The sequence below is a fragment of the Ornithorhynchus anatinus genome, chromosome 12 (assembly GCF_004115215.2).
Source record: "Ornithorhynchus anatinus isolate Pmale09 chromosome 12, mOrnAna1.pri.v4, whole genome shotgun sequence".
Lineage (NCBI taxonomy): Eukaryota > Metazoa > Chordata > Mammalia > Monotremata > Ornithorhynchidae > Ornithorhynchus > Ornithorhynchus anatinus.
Window position 1 is genome coordinate 49,381,454 of NC_041739.1, and position 14,495 is coordinate 49,395,948.

Here is a 14,495-nt window from a genome sequence, read left to right on the forward strand (position 1 = left end):
CTAGCGTACTTGAAAAGATCGGGGGTGGGGGCCTGTGTTCCAGCACTGCTTTTGCCAAAAAAAAAAAAAAAAAAACCTCGCCTCGGTGCAGCTCCAGGGAGATCAAGCCGCCTCTGACGACGGAAGCGATAAAGTCCAGTACTAGGTGAGAACCAAATCGCTTTTTCATTTCTCAGGGGAGCTAGATCTTCGGCAGAAGCCATCGGCTTAATGTAGTTTATCGGGAATGAACCGCCTGCGTGTTTGCTTAGGATCTTTATTTTTCTGTGTGTCCAAGCTCAGGTCCCCCTCACCGGTCCGGCATCAGACCTGAAACGCGGAACGGTAACCGTGATAACTGTGGTACTTTTTTAAGTGCTCACTAGGTGCTAAGCACTGGGGGGTAGATACGGAACAGTCGGATCACCCACAGTCCTCGTCCCAGATGGGGCTCGCGGTCTAAGCGGGAGGGAGGACGGGTCTTTCGTCCCCATTTTCTAGATGAGAAAACAGAGGCCCGGAGCAGTGAAGTGTCACGGCCGAGGTGTCGCGACCGGGAGGTGGCGGAGCCGGGATTGGGACCCGGGGTCTCCTGACTCCCGGTCCCGTGCCTTTTTCGGTTGCCCAAGTGGAGGGCGAGCCTGCTCCTTCTGTCTGGTTCGGCCGGTGGCCTCGGGAGCAGAGGATTCTAGGTGCTGGAGTTTTGAGCTTCGGGCTCCAGGGCCGGCGCTTCGCCGGACCTCCCGCTTCCCGAGATCCGGGGAGATGGAGCCCAGAGCTGTTGGCCGGCTGTCGCCGTGACCTGTCGGCCCACTTGGAGGATGCTTGCCTCAGAATTCCCTCATCCGAACCAAGGGGAAACCGGGACGTGGTTGGTTCAGATGGGCAGGAAGAGTAGAGAAAGTCGTGTCTGAATGGAGGAGTCAGGGGGAGGGGTCACGTGACAAGCGGGCGGGGGCTTCGGATCATTTTACTAATTACACCTAATATTCGTTAAGTGCTTACAGCGTGTCGAGCACCGTTCTAAGCACCGAGGTTGGTCACAGGCCCCGGCCCGCGTGAGGCCCACAGTCAAAGTAGGAGGGAGGACGGATATTGAATCCCCATTTGGCAGATGAGGAAACTGAGGCACAGAGAAGTGAGGTGATTTGCCCAAGGTCACAAAGCAAGCAACTGGTAGAGCCGGGATTAGAGCCCCGTGACTCCCAGGCCCGGGCTCTATCCACTGGGACACGGACTGTCCCTCTCGGAGAAGCCGAGAGGGGAAGGGAAGCAATGTGAACGTCTGAGCCGCTTTCGACCGAAACGTCTGGAAGGACGATTCCCGGGATGCTGTCGGAGGCGAGCTGGGGGTCCGGCCTCCCTCGGGCTGCAACCGGGAGGCCGGCAGAGCTCCGAGGATGGAACCGAGGGGTTCCCCGGAGAATCGGCTACACTTCAATCCTCAAGTTTGTGATCAGTTGTGCGAGCATTTGCGTCATGTTGTTGTTTTTGAATGTTCTGACAAATGAAATGTATTTTTCAGTAAAAGGTATTGCAGAAAACCAGACCGCCAGCCCTCGTTTCTTTATCCACGGCACTTTCATTGCCTTTCTCCTCTTATCCTCGCATGTGAAATCCCGAATTTTTCTTCGACTTCAGTGACACGGTCTACTGGCACTGAGCTTGCAGTCAATCTGAAAAGCCTGCCGAGATCTTCACCCTCGAAAGATTTTCTTAAGCGGCCCGCGAAATGTCTAAGTTTCCCCCCTCCCCCCGCCTTAATCGTAATAATGATGATGGTATTTGTTAATTGCTCACTATGTGCCGGGCACTGTCCTAAGTGCTGGGGGAAAATACAAGCAAATTGGGCTGGACACAGTCCCTGTCCCACAGGGAGCTCACAGTCTTGATCCCCAATTAGCAGATGAGGTAACTGAGGCCCAGAGAAGTGAAGTGACTTGCCCAAGGTCACATAGCAGACAAGAGACAGAGCTGGAGCTAGAGCTCAGGTCCTTCTGAATCCCGGGCCCGTGCTCTATCACTAGGCCATGCTGCTAGGGAGTGATGAAATGATAAAACGCGTGGCTCAGCGGAAAGAGCCAGGGCGTGGGAGTCAGAGGTCATGGGTTCAAATCCCGGCCCTGCCACTTGGCAGCTGTGTGAATGTGGGCAAGTCACTTAACTTCTCTGTGCCTCAGTTGCCTCATCTGGAAAATGGGGATTAACTGTGACCTTCACGTGGGACATCCTGATAACCCTGTATCTACCCCAGCGCTTAGAACAGTGCTCTGCACATAGTAAGCGCTTAACAAATACCAGCATTATTAAAAAACACTAAAATAACATAAAAGACAAGGACAAAAACACACAATGAAAACTAGGCACGCGAGAGGAACAGAATAAGGAAGTGACCCATTCCCTGCCCGTGGGGAACTTCTACTCTGAGGAAACGAACATAAAAATATTTGCAGCTAGACTAGTGAAATAAATTGAGCTGAGTGCTGAGATGGGCGGAGATACGTCCATAAGTGTTCCAGTCGACCGAAGGGATGATGTGCCGGCTCAGGTTGCTGGGAAATGAATCAGGGAAGGCTGGTTGGGGGAGGTGGGGTTTGAATGTGGGGAGAGCTGCAGTCTGTCCGGTGTGGAGGGAGGGATTTCCGAGCTAGGGAAAGAGCTAGAGCGAGGGGATGGAGGAGGGAAAGCGGACAGCCGGGAACAGGTAGCGGTTTGGCCGGGGAGGAGCGGAGAAGGTAAGTTGGGGAACAGCGGGGGAGGAGAGAGGAAAGGTCGGGTGGGGCTGGAGCGGGGAGAGCCTGGAAGCCCACCGGGAGGGGGTTTTGTTTGTTGTGACGAGACACCGCCAGGGAGCCGGTGGAGGGGTTTGAAGAGAGGAGAGATGGAGGCCGAGTGGATGGGATGACTGGAAGCGTGGAAGGATTCCTAACGGTGACAACAATAATAATAATGAAGGTATTTGTTGAGTGTTTTCTAGGCACTGTACTGAGCCCTGGGGTGGATACAAGCAAGTCAAGTTGGACACAGTCCTTCTGCCGTGTGGGGCTCACAGTCTCAATCGCCTGGAGCCAGGATTAGAACCCATGCCCTTCTGACTCCCAGGTCCATGCTCTATCTACTAGGCACTTACTGTGGGCACCGCTCTGCACTGAGCATTTGAAAATAGAGGCATCTAGCCAGCTACCTCTGCATGTTTCCTTCCCCCCACCCTACCGGACCCCTCCCCTCACCACACACACACACACACACACACACAGCCCTGTTGCTAGGGAAAACGTATTGAGTGCTTGTCGTGTGCAGAGCACTGTACTGAACGCTGTACAGCACAACAGCATCGATAGAAATGATCCCTGCTCTCAGGGAGCTTCCAGTCTACATGGGGAGGACGCCCTCAGGTTTCCTGGCTGAGGATTGAGACCCCAATCCAAGGCGGTGAGGATTCCGGGGGCGCTCCACATTCCAGGGGACCTGCGGGACGGGGATCCTCGAGAGGAGCGGGAACACTGAAATGAAACCCCACGGAATCCAAAACGATTTCCCCGTGTTTACTTCGTCACATTTCACTTTCAATTTACAAGGGAAAGCGGATGGTGGGGCCTTTTTGAAAACGGGAGTTACGTGCCTTCATTCGTTCATTCAGTCGTATTTATTGAGGACTTGCGGGTGCAGAGCACTGTACTAACCGCTCGGGAGAGTACAACACAACAATAAGCAGTGACATTCCCCGCCCACTCCGAGCTTACGTGTCCCTGGAGGCAAGATTCTTAAAATGACCTCTCTGTAAATGGGGTTGGACATCCAGTGCTCAGGCAGCGCCTGCCACAAAATGAGCACTTAACGAATACCGTAATTATTATATAGATGCTGATGAGCAGTGTGCCGGGCACCTCCCGGGTACAGAGCCCTGTACCGAGTGCCTACACTGCGCAGTGTACTGCAGAACACCGTACTGAGTGATTAATCTGCACAGAGAACAATCCTAAGTGCAGAGCACTGTAGTAAACCCACGAGAACAAGGGGTAAAAGTAAAAAGACAGTATATTGAAAGATGACAGCTGGTTTTTATTTTTGCATAGGAAGATGTGCTTGGCTTAATTTCATTTTCAAAAACGTTACGTCCTGTTTCTATTGCGGGGAGGGCGGCAGGGGGAGGGCGGGGTTTGGTGTTCATCCCGGTAACCCGTATATATGAATTAATCTACATCCTTTTGGCTGTTTCACAGACTTGTAAGAGCAAAACGACACTTTTGTGACCACCACATAAGTCAGCGCGAAATAATTACCCAACAAGAAGGCTAGGTTCCCTCCAAACCCGAACCCGGCACAAGTCAAATCAGACGGGCGACTCTCAAAACTGATTGTTTAACACCTGCACTTCAAGCCACTGTCCTACAGAGGAGCGGGAAAGAGGAGTAGAGAAGCTCCTTCTAGAAATAACGAGCTAGCGATAAGGTTTCAAGTTCTAAATTGGCCTCGTCGATTCCACCCCGAAAGAAAGAGATAAATATTAATTAGGCCAGTGGAAAAAAAAGTCTTGTAAAAACCACCGACCCGCTTAGGCAAATTGGAGCGATGGAGAGGGTAACCCCGAAGTGGAAGGAACTGTGTTTATTAAGCGCTTACTGCGTGGCAGGTACTGTAGTAGCTGGTGGGAAAGACGACACCAGGTGGAAATCAGACCCGATTTCTGGATCCTCGGGGGCTCGCTAATTCAGCGCCGAGGTTTCTATCGCCTTGAATTTTCCTGAAAATGGGTGGCGGGTTTCACCCGGATAGCCCAACCCCCCGAGAGTATTTCCAGGCATCGATCCTTATTGCGGGGTCACCCATCCTGGATCCTGGAGTTTGCGCCCTTAGAAAAAGAAGAAATGGGGTGTGGGGGGAAACCCCTGGCTGCTATGGGGGGGATGCCACCAAATGTTGCCATTTTCTCTATGGCTTTTTACAAAAAAAAAAATCTTAAATACCCGTTAATATGTAAACACTCTGCTCTCCAAGAGCCCCAGACCAGGGGGCTTCTTCTTCTCCTCGTCCTCGTCTTCCTCCCGGTGGTGGCCGTCCTCCTGGGCCGGGCTCAGAACCAGCTGCTGGAGGTGCTCTCGGGCTGGGTACCGAACACCGCCTTGCACATGTCCGAGTTCTCCTGGTGGAGCGGGAATTCCGAGCCGGCCCACAGCTTCTCCTTTCTCTTCCGGCTCACGAAGCCTCTTCCCGTGGCTAATCGCTCGTAACTAGTCACTTGCCGCCTGCGAAGACAGGGGAGGGTCAGGGGGCTGGCCGAGACTCTTCTCCCCACCCCCCCCCCCCCCCCCCGGATCACGATGCCAAAGGGACGCGGGTGAAGGTCACTTCCAGATGTTTCGGGAGGGGATCGGTACACGACATAATAATAACGATAATTATGGTATTTGTTAAGCGCCTGCTATGGGCCGGGCCCTGTATTAAGCGCCGGGGTGCACACTAGATAACCGGGGTGGACACAGTCCCTGTCCCGCATAGGGCTCGCAGTCTTAATCCCCGTTTTACAGATGAGGTAACAGAGGCACAGAGAAGTGAAGTGACTTGCCCAAGGCCACACAGCGGACAAGTGGCAGAGCTGGGATTAGAACCCATGACCTTCTCGCTCCCGGCGCGTGTTCTTTCCACTAGACTATTCTGCATCATCATCATCACCAGAGTACACAGTATGCCTTGAGCTCGTCACAGATGCCAGACCCTGTGCTAAATGCTGCAGCAGATACAAGAGCATCAGGTAGGACACAGCCCCTGCCTCACGTGGCACTCACACTCTCGGGGGAAGGGAGTACAGGTGGTTCATCCCCATTTTACCGATGAGGCAACCGAGGCACTGAGGAGTCAAGTGATTTGCCCAAGGTTACCAAGCAGGCAAGTGGCAGAGCCAGGATTAGAAGACCGGGTCTCCCGACTAACAGCCCCGGGCCCTGTCCGTTAGGCCGGGCTGCTTCACGGAAGAAAGTCAGTTATCTCGCTGTGAGCAGGCAAAGTGTCTGCTCATTCTGTTGTACTTGTCCTCTCCCAAGTACCGTGCTCCGCACATAGTAAACGCTCAATAAATACCCTCCATCGATTATCCCCATCACTCCACAGAAACCCCCCTCTCCGAGGTCCCCGACGGACTCCTCCTTGCCAAATCCAACGGCCTCAACTCCATCCTAATGCTCCTCGACCTCTCAGCAGCCTCCCACGCTGTCAACCAGGCTTTTCTCCCGGAAACGTCATCCAACCTCGGCTTCACTGACTCCGTCCTCTCCCGGTTCTCCTCTTATGTCTCTGGACGTTCATTATCAGTCTCTTTCGCGGGCTCCTCCTCAGCCTCCCACCCCCTAACTGTGGGGGTCCCCTAAGGCTCAGTTCTGGGCAGGGAACCTGTCTGCTAATTCTGTTGCATTGTCCTCTCCCAAGCGTTTAGTTCAGAGCTCGGCAGTCAATCATATCTATCGAGCGCTCGCTGTGTACAGAGCACTGTACTAAGCACTTGGGAGAGGACAAGAGAACGTTCTCTGCCCATGGCGAGCTTATAGTCTAGAGGGGGAAATTTGTACACTCTCATTAATACAACTAAATAAATTACTGATATGGACGTAAGTGCTGTGGGGTGGGGGTGGTGAATTAAAGGAGCCACTCAGGGCGACGCAGAAGGGAGTTGGAGAAAAGGAAAAGAGGGTTTAGTCGGGGAAGGCCTCTTGGAGGAGATGGGCCTTCGGTAAGTCTTCGAAGGCGGGGGAGAGCGCCCACAGCGAGCGCTTAATCCATACGATCGATCGATTGGCTGACGATTGATTGACTGATCCCAGAACGGCCCGGTTTCCTACCGGATCGGGGCCTGGTCCTTGTCCATCTGCATGCACACCAGGAACGGGTACTGGGAGAACTGGACAGTGGAGATGAACTCCAGGCCGGTCTCGCTCTCCACGCTGGTCTCCAGGCCGGCCTTAACGAAGGAGGAATCCACCGTGATGTCCCCGGCCACCACCATGGCCACCCTGGAGACGGAAAACATCGGGCGTCGTCATCCCCCGCCGGAAGCCGGGAGGACCGAGATCCCCCAGGATCGAAGGCGGGGTGGGACGCACCCGTCGTCCCCCAAGTCCGGGACGTGGAGGTGGGAATTAAAGAGGGAAAGGTCAGGAGGCGAGGGGCTGGACGGTGAGACTCTGGGGTGTGGGAGTCATTGTGAGGTTTCTTCCTGGGAGAGAGGTGGTTTTTAGAGGTCCCGAAAGAGCGGTCCAAAACTTCACCCCTCTTTTGGTCACCCCCATCCACAGATAGCCATTTTACAGATGAGGGAACTGAGGCCCAGAGAAGAAAAGTGACTTGCCCAAGGTCACACAGCAGACAAGTGGCAGAGCCAGGATTAGAACCCATGACTTCGTGACTCCCGGGCCCGGGCTCTAGCCACCATGCCACGCCGCTCCTCGTTCTCTGATTTGTTCTCTGGGTGGTAGCTACACCGGGGCGGGAGTCCGTGGCGTCTCTTTCAGGTATCCGCGTAGGTGGACGCCCTCAACATAGGCCTGTCGTCGACAATCTCTCCCCCTCGCAGGCTCCCTGCCCCCCCACTGGGTTCCGGAGGCCAGAGGGGCCTGGGGTTAAAGGTCACAATGAAAGCCACCCCCCGGGGCTCAACCGAGCCGGAACCGACGGCCAGGGCTTGGCCGCTCGGGAACCGTACCGACTTTTCACGCGTGTCTTGGATTCCCGGTACCACAGGCTGAACTCCATGGTTCCAGAAATGTCGATGGCCAGTCCTCCCTGGAACTCCACATTGGACTTCAGGCCCGACTGCAGCTGCAACACCTGCAGGCGGAAACGCGGGCCGGCGGGAACGGGGTGGGCGGGAGTCGGACGTGCGCGAGCGGGGCCCGCGGGGGCGCCGCGTCAGCGAGGCGTGCGTTCACGGGGCGTGCCGCCGAGGCTGGGGGTGTTTTTAGGCTCGACGAGGTGAGCGACCCTGAAATTCCTCTCCGGAGTCCCGGAAACTAGGCCCCCGTTTACTTTATAATATGAGTTCAATAATTGATGAATCGGTTCATTAATTATGATATTTTTTAAGCGCTTACTACGTGCAAATCGGGTGGGACGCAGTCCCTGTCCCATACGGGGCTCAAAGTTTCAATCGGGCTGACCGTATATCCAACATATGTTGAATCCTCGCATTTTATAGATGAGGAAACTGAGGCCCAGGGAAGTGAAGTGACTTGCCCGAGGTCACCCAACAGATAAGTGGTGGAGCCGGCATTAGAACCCGGACCCTCCTGATTCCCAGGCCCGTGCTCTATCCACTACACCGTGCTGCTTCTTCAAGCGCTTACTCTGTGCTAAGCGCTGGGCTAGGCCAAAAGCTATGAGATCGGACACACGGCACAGATGAGGAAGCTGAGGTCAGGAGAGCTCACACTTAGGCGAGTGGAAACAGAGGCCCAGAGAGGTTGAATGACTTGTCCGAGGTCACACGATCAGTCATCGGTGGAGCCGAGACTCAAATCTCGGCCTCCTGATTCCCCGTCCTCTGCTCTTTCCACATGTCCGCACTGCCTCCCTTTCCAAAAATAAATCCCATTTTTCTGGATATTATCAGTTCTACAACCTTATAAAAAGGCGGGACTCCTCCCCTTCATGTTCTGTATGGAGGGTTTCATCCCGACAGGGATGGTAAGAACAAGTAGAGTGAAGTAGTTTGAGCAAGCAACGTGGCCTAACGGAAAGAGCCCGGTCCTGGGAGTCAGAGGAACTGGATTCTAATCCCAGTTCTGTCTGCCGTGTGACTTTGGGCAAGTCATGTAACTTCTCTGGGCCTCGGTTTCCTCAACTGCAAAATGTGAGGATTCGATATCTCTTCTCCCTCCCATTCGGACCGTGAGACCAGTGATGGACAGAGACAGTGTCCGGACAGGATTAACGTGTATCTACCCTGGCATTTAGTCCAGTGCTTGGCACATAGGAAGCGCTTAATAAATGCCATTTAGAAAAAACCCAAAAACTCAGCTCCAAACTCCACTTCCTGAACTTACTGAGCTACTAGTTCTGGGCTCTTATTCTGACCATAAAGATCGTTGTGGGCGGGGGACGTGCCTACGAACCCGGTTATACTGTACTCTCCCAACCGCTTAGTACAGTGTTCTGCACCCAGTAAGCGCTCAGTAAATACCCCTTATTGATTGATTGATCGATTGACTTGTCCTCCAGCAGGAATTTGCTTCCTTGGCTTCCAGGTCCTGGCTTCCCTGTCTAGACTGTCAGCTCCTTGTGGGCACGGAACGTGTCTATACTCTCCCAAGTGCTTAGTGCAGTGCTCCGCACACAATAAGCACTTATTAAATACCATTGATCGATTGATTGATGACCTCACCTCCTCTCCCACTTCTTGCCCTGTGCTCTTTCCTTCAGGTGGCCCAGCAAGAACTATATGAAGGGGAGCATGTCATATGTGACCACCAGCTAGTAAGCAGAGGACCTCTTCTCTAGGGTGACTCTGTAGTCTGAATTGTCCTTCCCCGCCGGGGCTGTTGGCTCAGGGACTCGGTTTCCAGGGCTGGGGCTTTTTGTTTTCTTTTTCTTTAATGGTATTTGTTAAGTTCTTACTATGTGCCAAGCACTGTACTATGAGCTGGGGTAGATGCATGATAATCGCGTAGGACACAGTTCCTGTCCCTCTTGGGCTCACAGGTTGAATAGGCGGGAGGACAGGAATCATTTCCCCATTTTGCAAAAGGGGAAAAAGAGAAGCAGCCTGACCTGATGGAAAAAGCAGGGGCCTGGGAGTCGGAGGACCTGGCTTCCAATTCTGGCTCCACCACTTGTCTGCTGTGTGACCTTGGGCAAGTCACTTCACTTCTCTGTGCCTCAGTTACCTAGTCTGTCAAATGGGGGTTTGAGACTGTGAGTCCCAAGTGGAATATGGACTGTATCCCCAAGTGGCACCTTGTATCTATTCCAGTGCTTAGTACAGTGACCAGTGCCTAGTAAGGGCTTGACAAATACCACTTTTTGGAAAAAAAGAGGACGGGAAAAGTAAAGTGACTTGCCCAAGGTAAGTTTTAGAGTTCAAATTAATAATAATAATAATAATAATTGTGGCATTTGTTAAGTGCTTACTGTGCCAATCACTGGGGGGGGGGGGATACAAGAAAATTGGGTTGGACACAGCCTCTGTCCCCCATGGGGCTCACAGTCCCAATCCCCACTTTACAGATGAGAGAACTGAGGCCCAGAGAAGTGAAGTGACTTGCCAAGGTCACACAGTAGACAAGAGGCGGAGCTAGGATTAGAAACCAGGTCCTTCTGGCTCCCAGGCCCACGGTCCATCCATTAAGCTAGCCTCTCAAGTCCTCTGACTCCTAGGCCCAGGCTCTTTCTACTATGCCAAGCACTCTGTACAGTACTAGGCACACAGTAAGCGCTCAGTAAATACAACGGACTGCTTCCAGGGTAAAACTGCTATCGTGGAGGCTCTCTCTAGCCAGCCCCTCCTGGGCTCCTGGACGGGCAAGGGCCCTTCCTCCCCCCAGGACTGTAAGCGCTTAACAAATGCCATAAAAAAACCCCAAGCATAATCAAAGCCAACTGAATATTAATGGCTTCTGCCCCCAGGTCGGAACTGAAGTGTTGACAGGCAGGGGAAGAGGACTAGGATTCTGGGTCTTATATCTCTCCCCTTGCCCCTTCTCAGGAATCCCTAGGGGTCGGGGGCAGATGCATCCGCTGAGGTGAATCGGCTCCTTTTGAGAAGGGAGAAAGTTGGGTGGGCTGGGGAGGCCAGGCTGGCAGGAGGGATTAGCCATCCGTTACTCTCAGGGACCCACTGCCCACACCCATCCAAGCCAGCCTGCCTCGACTGGATCTGGCACAGTCCCCTGGGGAAGACCCCACGGCCATCTCGTCTCTCCGGATCTAGGAGCGAAGCCCTCAACCCGCCCATCCCTGCCGCGCTCTCTCGAGTTGGTTGGCGGTACTTCTCCTCTCGGTCAAACAGGGAGGAAATGTCTTTCTCCAGGCACAAATGAATTTACCTTCTGTGAAAGAAAAGTCTGGGGGAGAGGAAGATGAGGAGAGAGAATGCGGAAGAGGAAAGGACAAGGAAGACAGAATGGGAGGAGAGAAAGGCCAAGGAAGATAAGAAGAGAGCTTGTGAGAGAGAGAGAAAAAGGCCAAAGAAGATGAGGAGAAAGTAGGGGCAGAGACAAGGCCAAGGAAGAAAGAAATGGAGGAAAAATGATGAAAAGAGACAGTGGAAGAGAAAAGGCTAAGGAAGAAAAGAAAGGAGGAAGAATAATGAGAAAAAAGGAAGAAAAGAAGGGAGGAAGGAAGATGAAAAGGGTCGGCGTGAGAAAGGGCCAAGGAAGATGAGTAAGAGAGAGAGAAAAGGCTAAGGAAGAAAATAAGGGCGGAAGGAAGATAAAAAGAGGGAGAGGGAAGGAAAGAGAGAGAGATGGGGGAAGAGAAAAGGCCAAGGATGGTGAACGAGAGAGAGAAAAGGCTAAGTTAGGAAAAGAAGGGAAGAAGGGAAAGAGCCAAGTAAGTGGCAGTGTCGTGTTACCTGTGAGTAGTCTGTCAGCAGAATGAGCCCTTTCACAACGCTGATGGGATCTCCAGATGCAGACAGCATTTTGGACATCAGGTCGCTGTACCCGCTGAAGAAAGTCACGGGGTGGAGCTGGACATCAAACAAGATGGCCGACATGCCAGCAAAGGAGTCCAGGTTTTCCTCCCCTTCGTCGGGAGTGGCTGCGATGAGCCCTTCCAGGCCCTGCGCCTCGATCACCACCTAGGACAGGGAGACGGTGTGCTGAGCGTCGTCGTGTCCGGAACCTAAGGCCCCTGCTTGGCTCCTGCTGGGAGCTTCCTCCCGCCTCCCCCACCTCGGGCCCGGTTAATAACGATGGTCTCTGTTAAGTGCTTACTAGGTGCCAAGCACTGCACTAAGCACCGGGATAGATACAGGATACTCGGGTCCCACATGGGGCTCCCAGTCTAAATAAGGAGAACGGGGATTGAATCCCCATTTTGCAAATGAGGGAACTGAGGCCCGGAGAAGTGAAGAGACTCGCCCGAGGCACTAATGATAATAATGATGATGGTATCTGTAAAGGTACGTACAGATGGTATCTGTATGTGCCAAGCACTGTTCTAAGCGCTGGGGAAGATACAAGGTAATGAGGCTGTCCCAGGTGGAGCTCAGAATCTTAATCCCCATTTGACAGATGAGGTAACTGAGGCACAGAGAAGTGAAGTGACCTGCCCAAAGTCACACAGCCGACAAGTGGCGGAGCCGGGATTAGAACCCACGACCGTTGACTTCCAAGCCCGGGCTCTTTCCATTAAGCCACACTGCTTCCCGAGGTCACACAGCAGGAACGTGGAGGAGCTATTAAAATGCAGTAATTCAGAGGAGGAAACTTAATCTGCAAACACCCAGGGAAATAAATCATCGGACAGTAGAAAGATGCCTCGTGAAAAAAGATCTATTATCCTTATTGAGGGCTGCCTCTATCGGACTCAGAAGAACATTTTAATTAACTGAGTTTTAATTAAAACAGGCAAAGCGATCTTAGTCTCATTATTTCGTTATTATCCCGGGGCTCTGCATGCAATAGATACTCGATAAGTATTCTCGGATGATTAATTAGGATCTTGCGGTCAAGAAGATGCTCTGAAGATGTGAACTCTTGGTTTCAAAAGAAGGCCAGAGGTATGTAATAGTGCTTGCATTTTTTTAATGGCATTTATTAAGCACCTACTCTGTGCCAAGCACTGTTCTAAGCGCTGGCGTAGATAGCAGGTCATCACGTCCCACGTGGGGCTCACAGTCTTAACCCCCATTTTATAGATGAGGTAACTGAGGCACAGAGAAATGAAGTGACTTGCCCAAGGTCACCCAGCAGACAAGTGGCAGAGCTGGGATTAGAACCCACGACTTCGGACTGCCAAGCCCAGGCTCTTGCCACTAAGCCATGCTGCTTCTCTGTTATTTCCAGTTATGGAGAGGGACCATGTCTTCTGACTCTGTTATATTGTACACTCCCAAGTGCTTAGTATAATACTAATGATGACATTTATTAAGCGCTTACTATGTGCCACGCACTGTTCTAAACTCTGCACATAATAAGTGCTCAATAAATACCATTGATTGACCGATGGATTGATTGATACTGCCGATCTGAAATGTTCTTCAGGGTTAAAATGGATGATTTCTGTCTTTTCCTCCTGACTTCTTAGTCCCAAACTAGAATGATATGTAAAGCAGTTACTATCTTACTTACTGTCTAGTGCACAGGGCCTGGGATTCCAAAGGACGTGTGTTATAATCCCAGTTCCGCCCCTTGTCTGCTCTGTGACCTTGGGTAAGTCACTTAACTTCTTTGTGCCTCATCTTTAAAATGGGGGTTAAGACTGTGAGTCCCCTGTGGGACAGGGACTGTGTCCAACCTGATTAGCCTGTATTCATTCAATCGCGTTCATTGAGCGCTTACTGTGTGCAGAGCACTGTACTAAACACTTGAGAGAGTACACTGTAACAATTAGCAGACACATTCCCTGTCCAAAATGAGCTTAGAGTCCAGAGGGGGAGACCGACATTAACAGAAATAAATTACAGATCTATACATCAGGGCTGGGAGGGGTGATAAAATCTAGTACTGGGCCTGGTACATAGTAAGCGCTTAAGAAATACCATTAAAAAAAAAGAAAACAAGCTCAGAGGAGTTAAGTGACTTGCCCAAGGTCACGCAGCAGGCAAGTGGCGGAGCTGGCATTAGGATCCAGGTCTTCCGTCTCCAAGGCCCGTGCCCTATCCAGCCTGCTTACTTGATTGATCGACTGATTGACTGATTGATTGATTACCTGGCTGGCATGCAGACGGGACTTCCCGATGAACTGGAAGAGGTTGAGGTTGCTTCTCCTGAGAATTCCGGAGCCGGAATAGAGGATGTCCAGGCTGTAAATTGATGCGGCGTGGGGGTCGCCTGAAATCAAGAGAGAGGAGCCGCTGTGAGCCGGCCTGGAGTCCGAGACCCCGGGGGGGATTGGAGGGGTGGGGGCGACCACGGCCAACCCGCCTATCGGTTACATACGTGCCACGTAGCCGGTGAAGGCGGACGACGAGCCGCTCCCGGAGAAACGGCCGTAGTTATGGGTCATCATGTCCTTAAGGACTCGGCGGACCATTTTGCTGCAAGGAGAGGAGAGCGCGCGCTGTATCATTATTATTATATTCATCCATTCAATCGTATTTATTGAGCGCTTACTCCGTGCAGGGCACTGTACTCTAGTATTCGTTAAGCGCTTACCGTGTGCCAGGCACTGTACTAAGTGCTGGGGTGGATGCAAACAAATCAGGTTGGACACAGTCACTTGTCCCACGCGGGGCTCACAGTCTCAATCCTCAGTGAGGGCCCGGATCACGCCTGCGTGACGGATCTCTTATTCATTCATTCAGTGATATTTACTGAGCACTTACTATGTGCAGAGCATCGTACTAAGCATTTGGGAGAGAACAG

The 14,495-nt window shown here is 52.4% G+C and overlaps 1 protein-coding gene across 1 annotated transcript in view; it reads right to left on the reverse strand.

Annotated features, from left to right (window-relative positions):
- Positions 1-4,020: 4,020 nt before the first annotated feature.
- The window catches only part of LOC100086103 (microsomal triglyceride transfer protein), a 50,428-nt gene continuing 39,953 nt past the window's right edge, over positions 4,021-14,495 (reverse strand). The window contains exons 13-18 of the mRNA XM_029077104.2: positions 14,070-14,167; positions 13,840-13,961; positions 11,537-11,764; positions 7,673-7,797; positions 6,813-6,983; positions 4,021-5,225 (exon numbers count right to left, since the gene is read on the reverse strand). Of these exons, the coding sequence (XP_028932937.1) occupies positions 5,054-5,225; positions 6,813-6,983; positions 7,673-7,797; positions 11,537-11,764; positions 13,840-13,961; positions 14,070-14,167 (916 nt within the window). The 3' untranslated portion in view covers positions 4,021-5,053. The remainder of the gene's footprint in view (positions 5,226-6,812; positions 6,984-7,672; positions 7,798-11,536; positions 11,765-13,839; positions 13,962-14,069; positions 14,168-14,495) is intronic.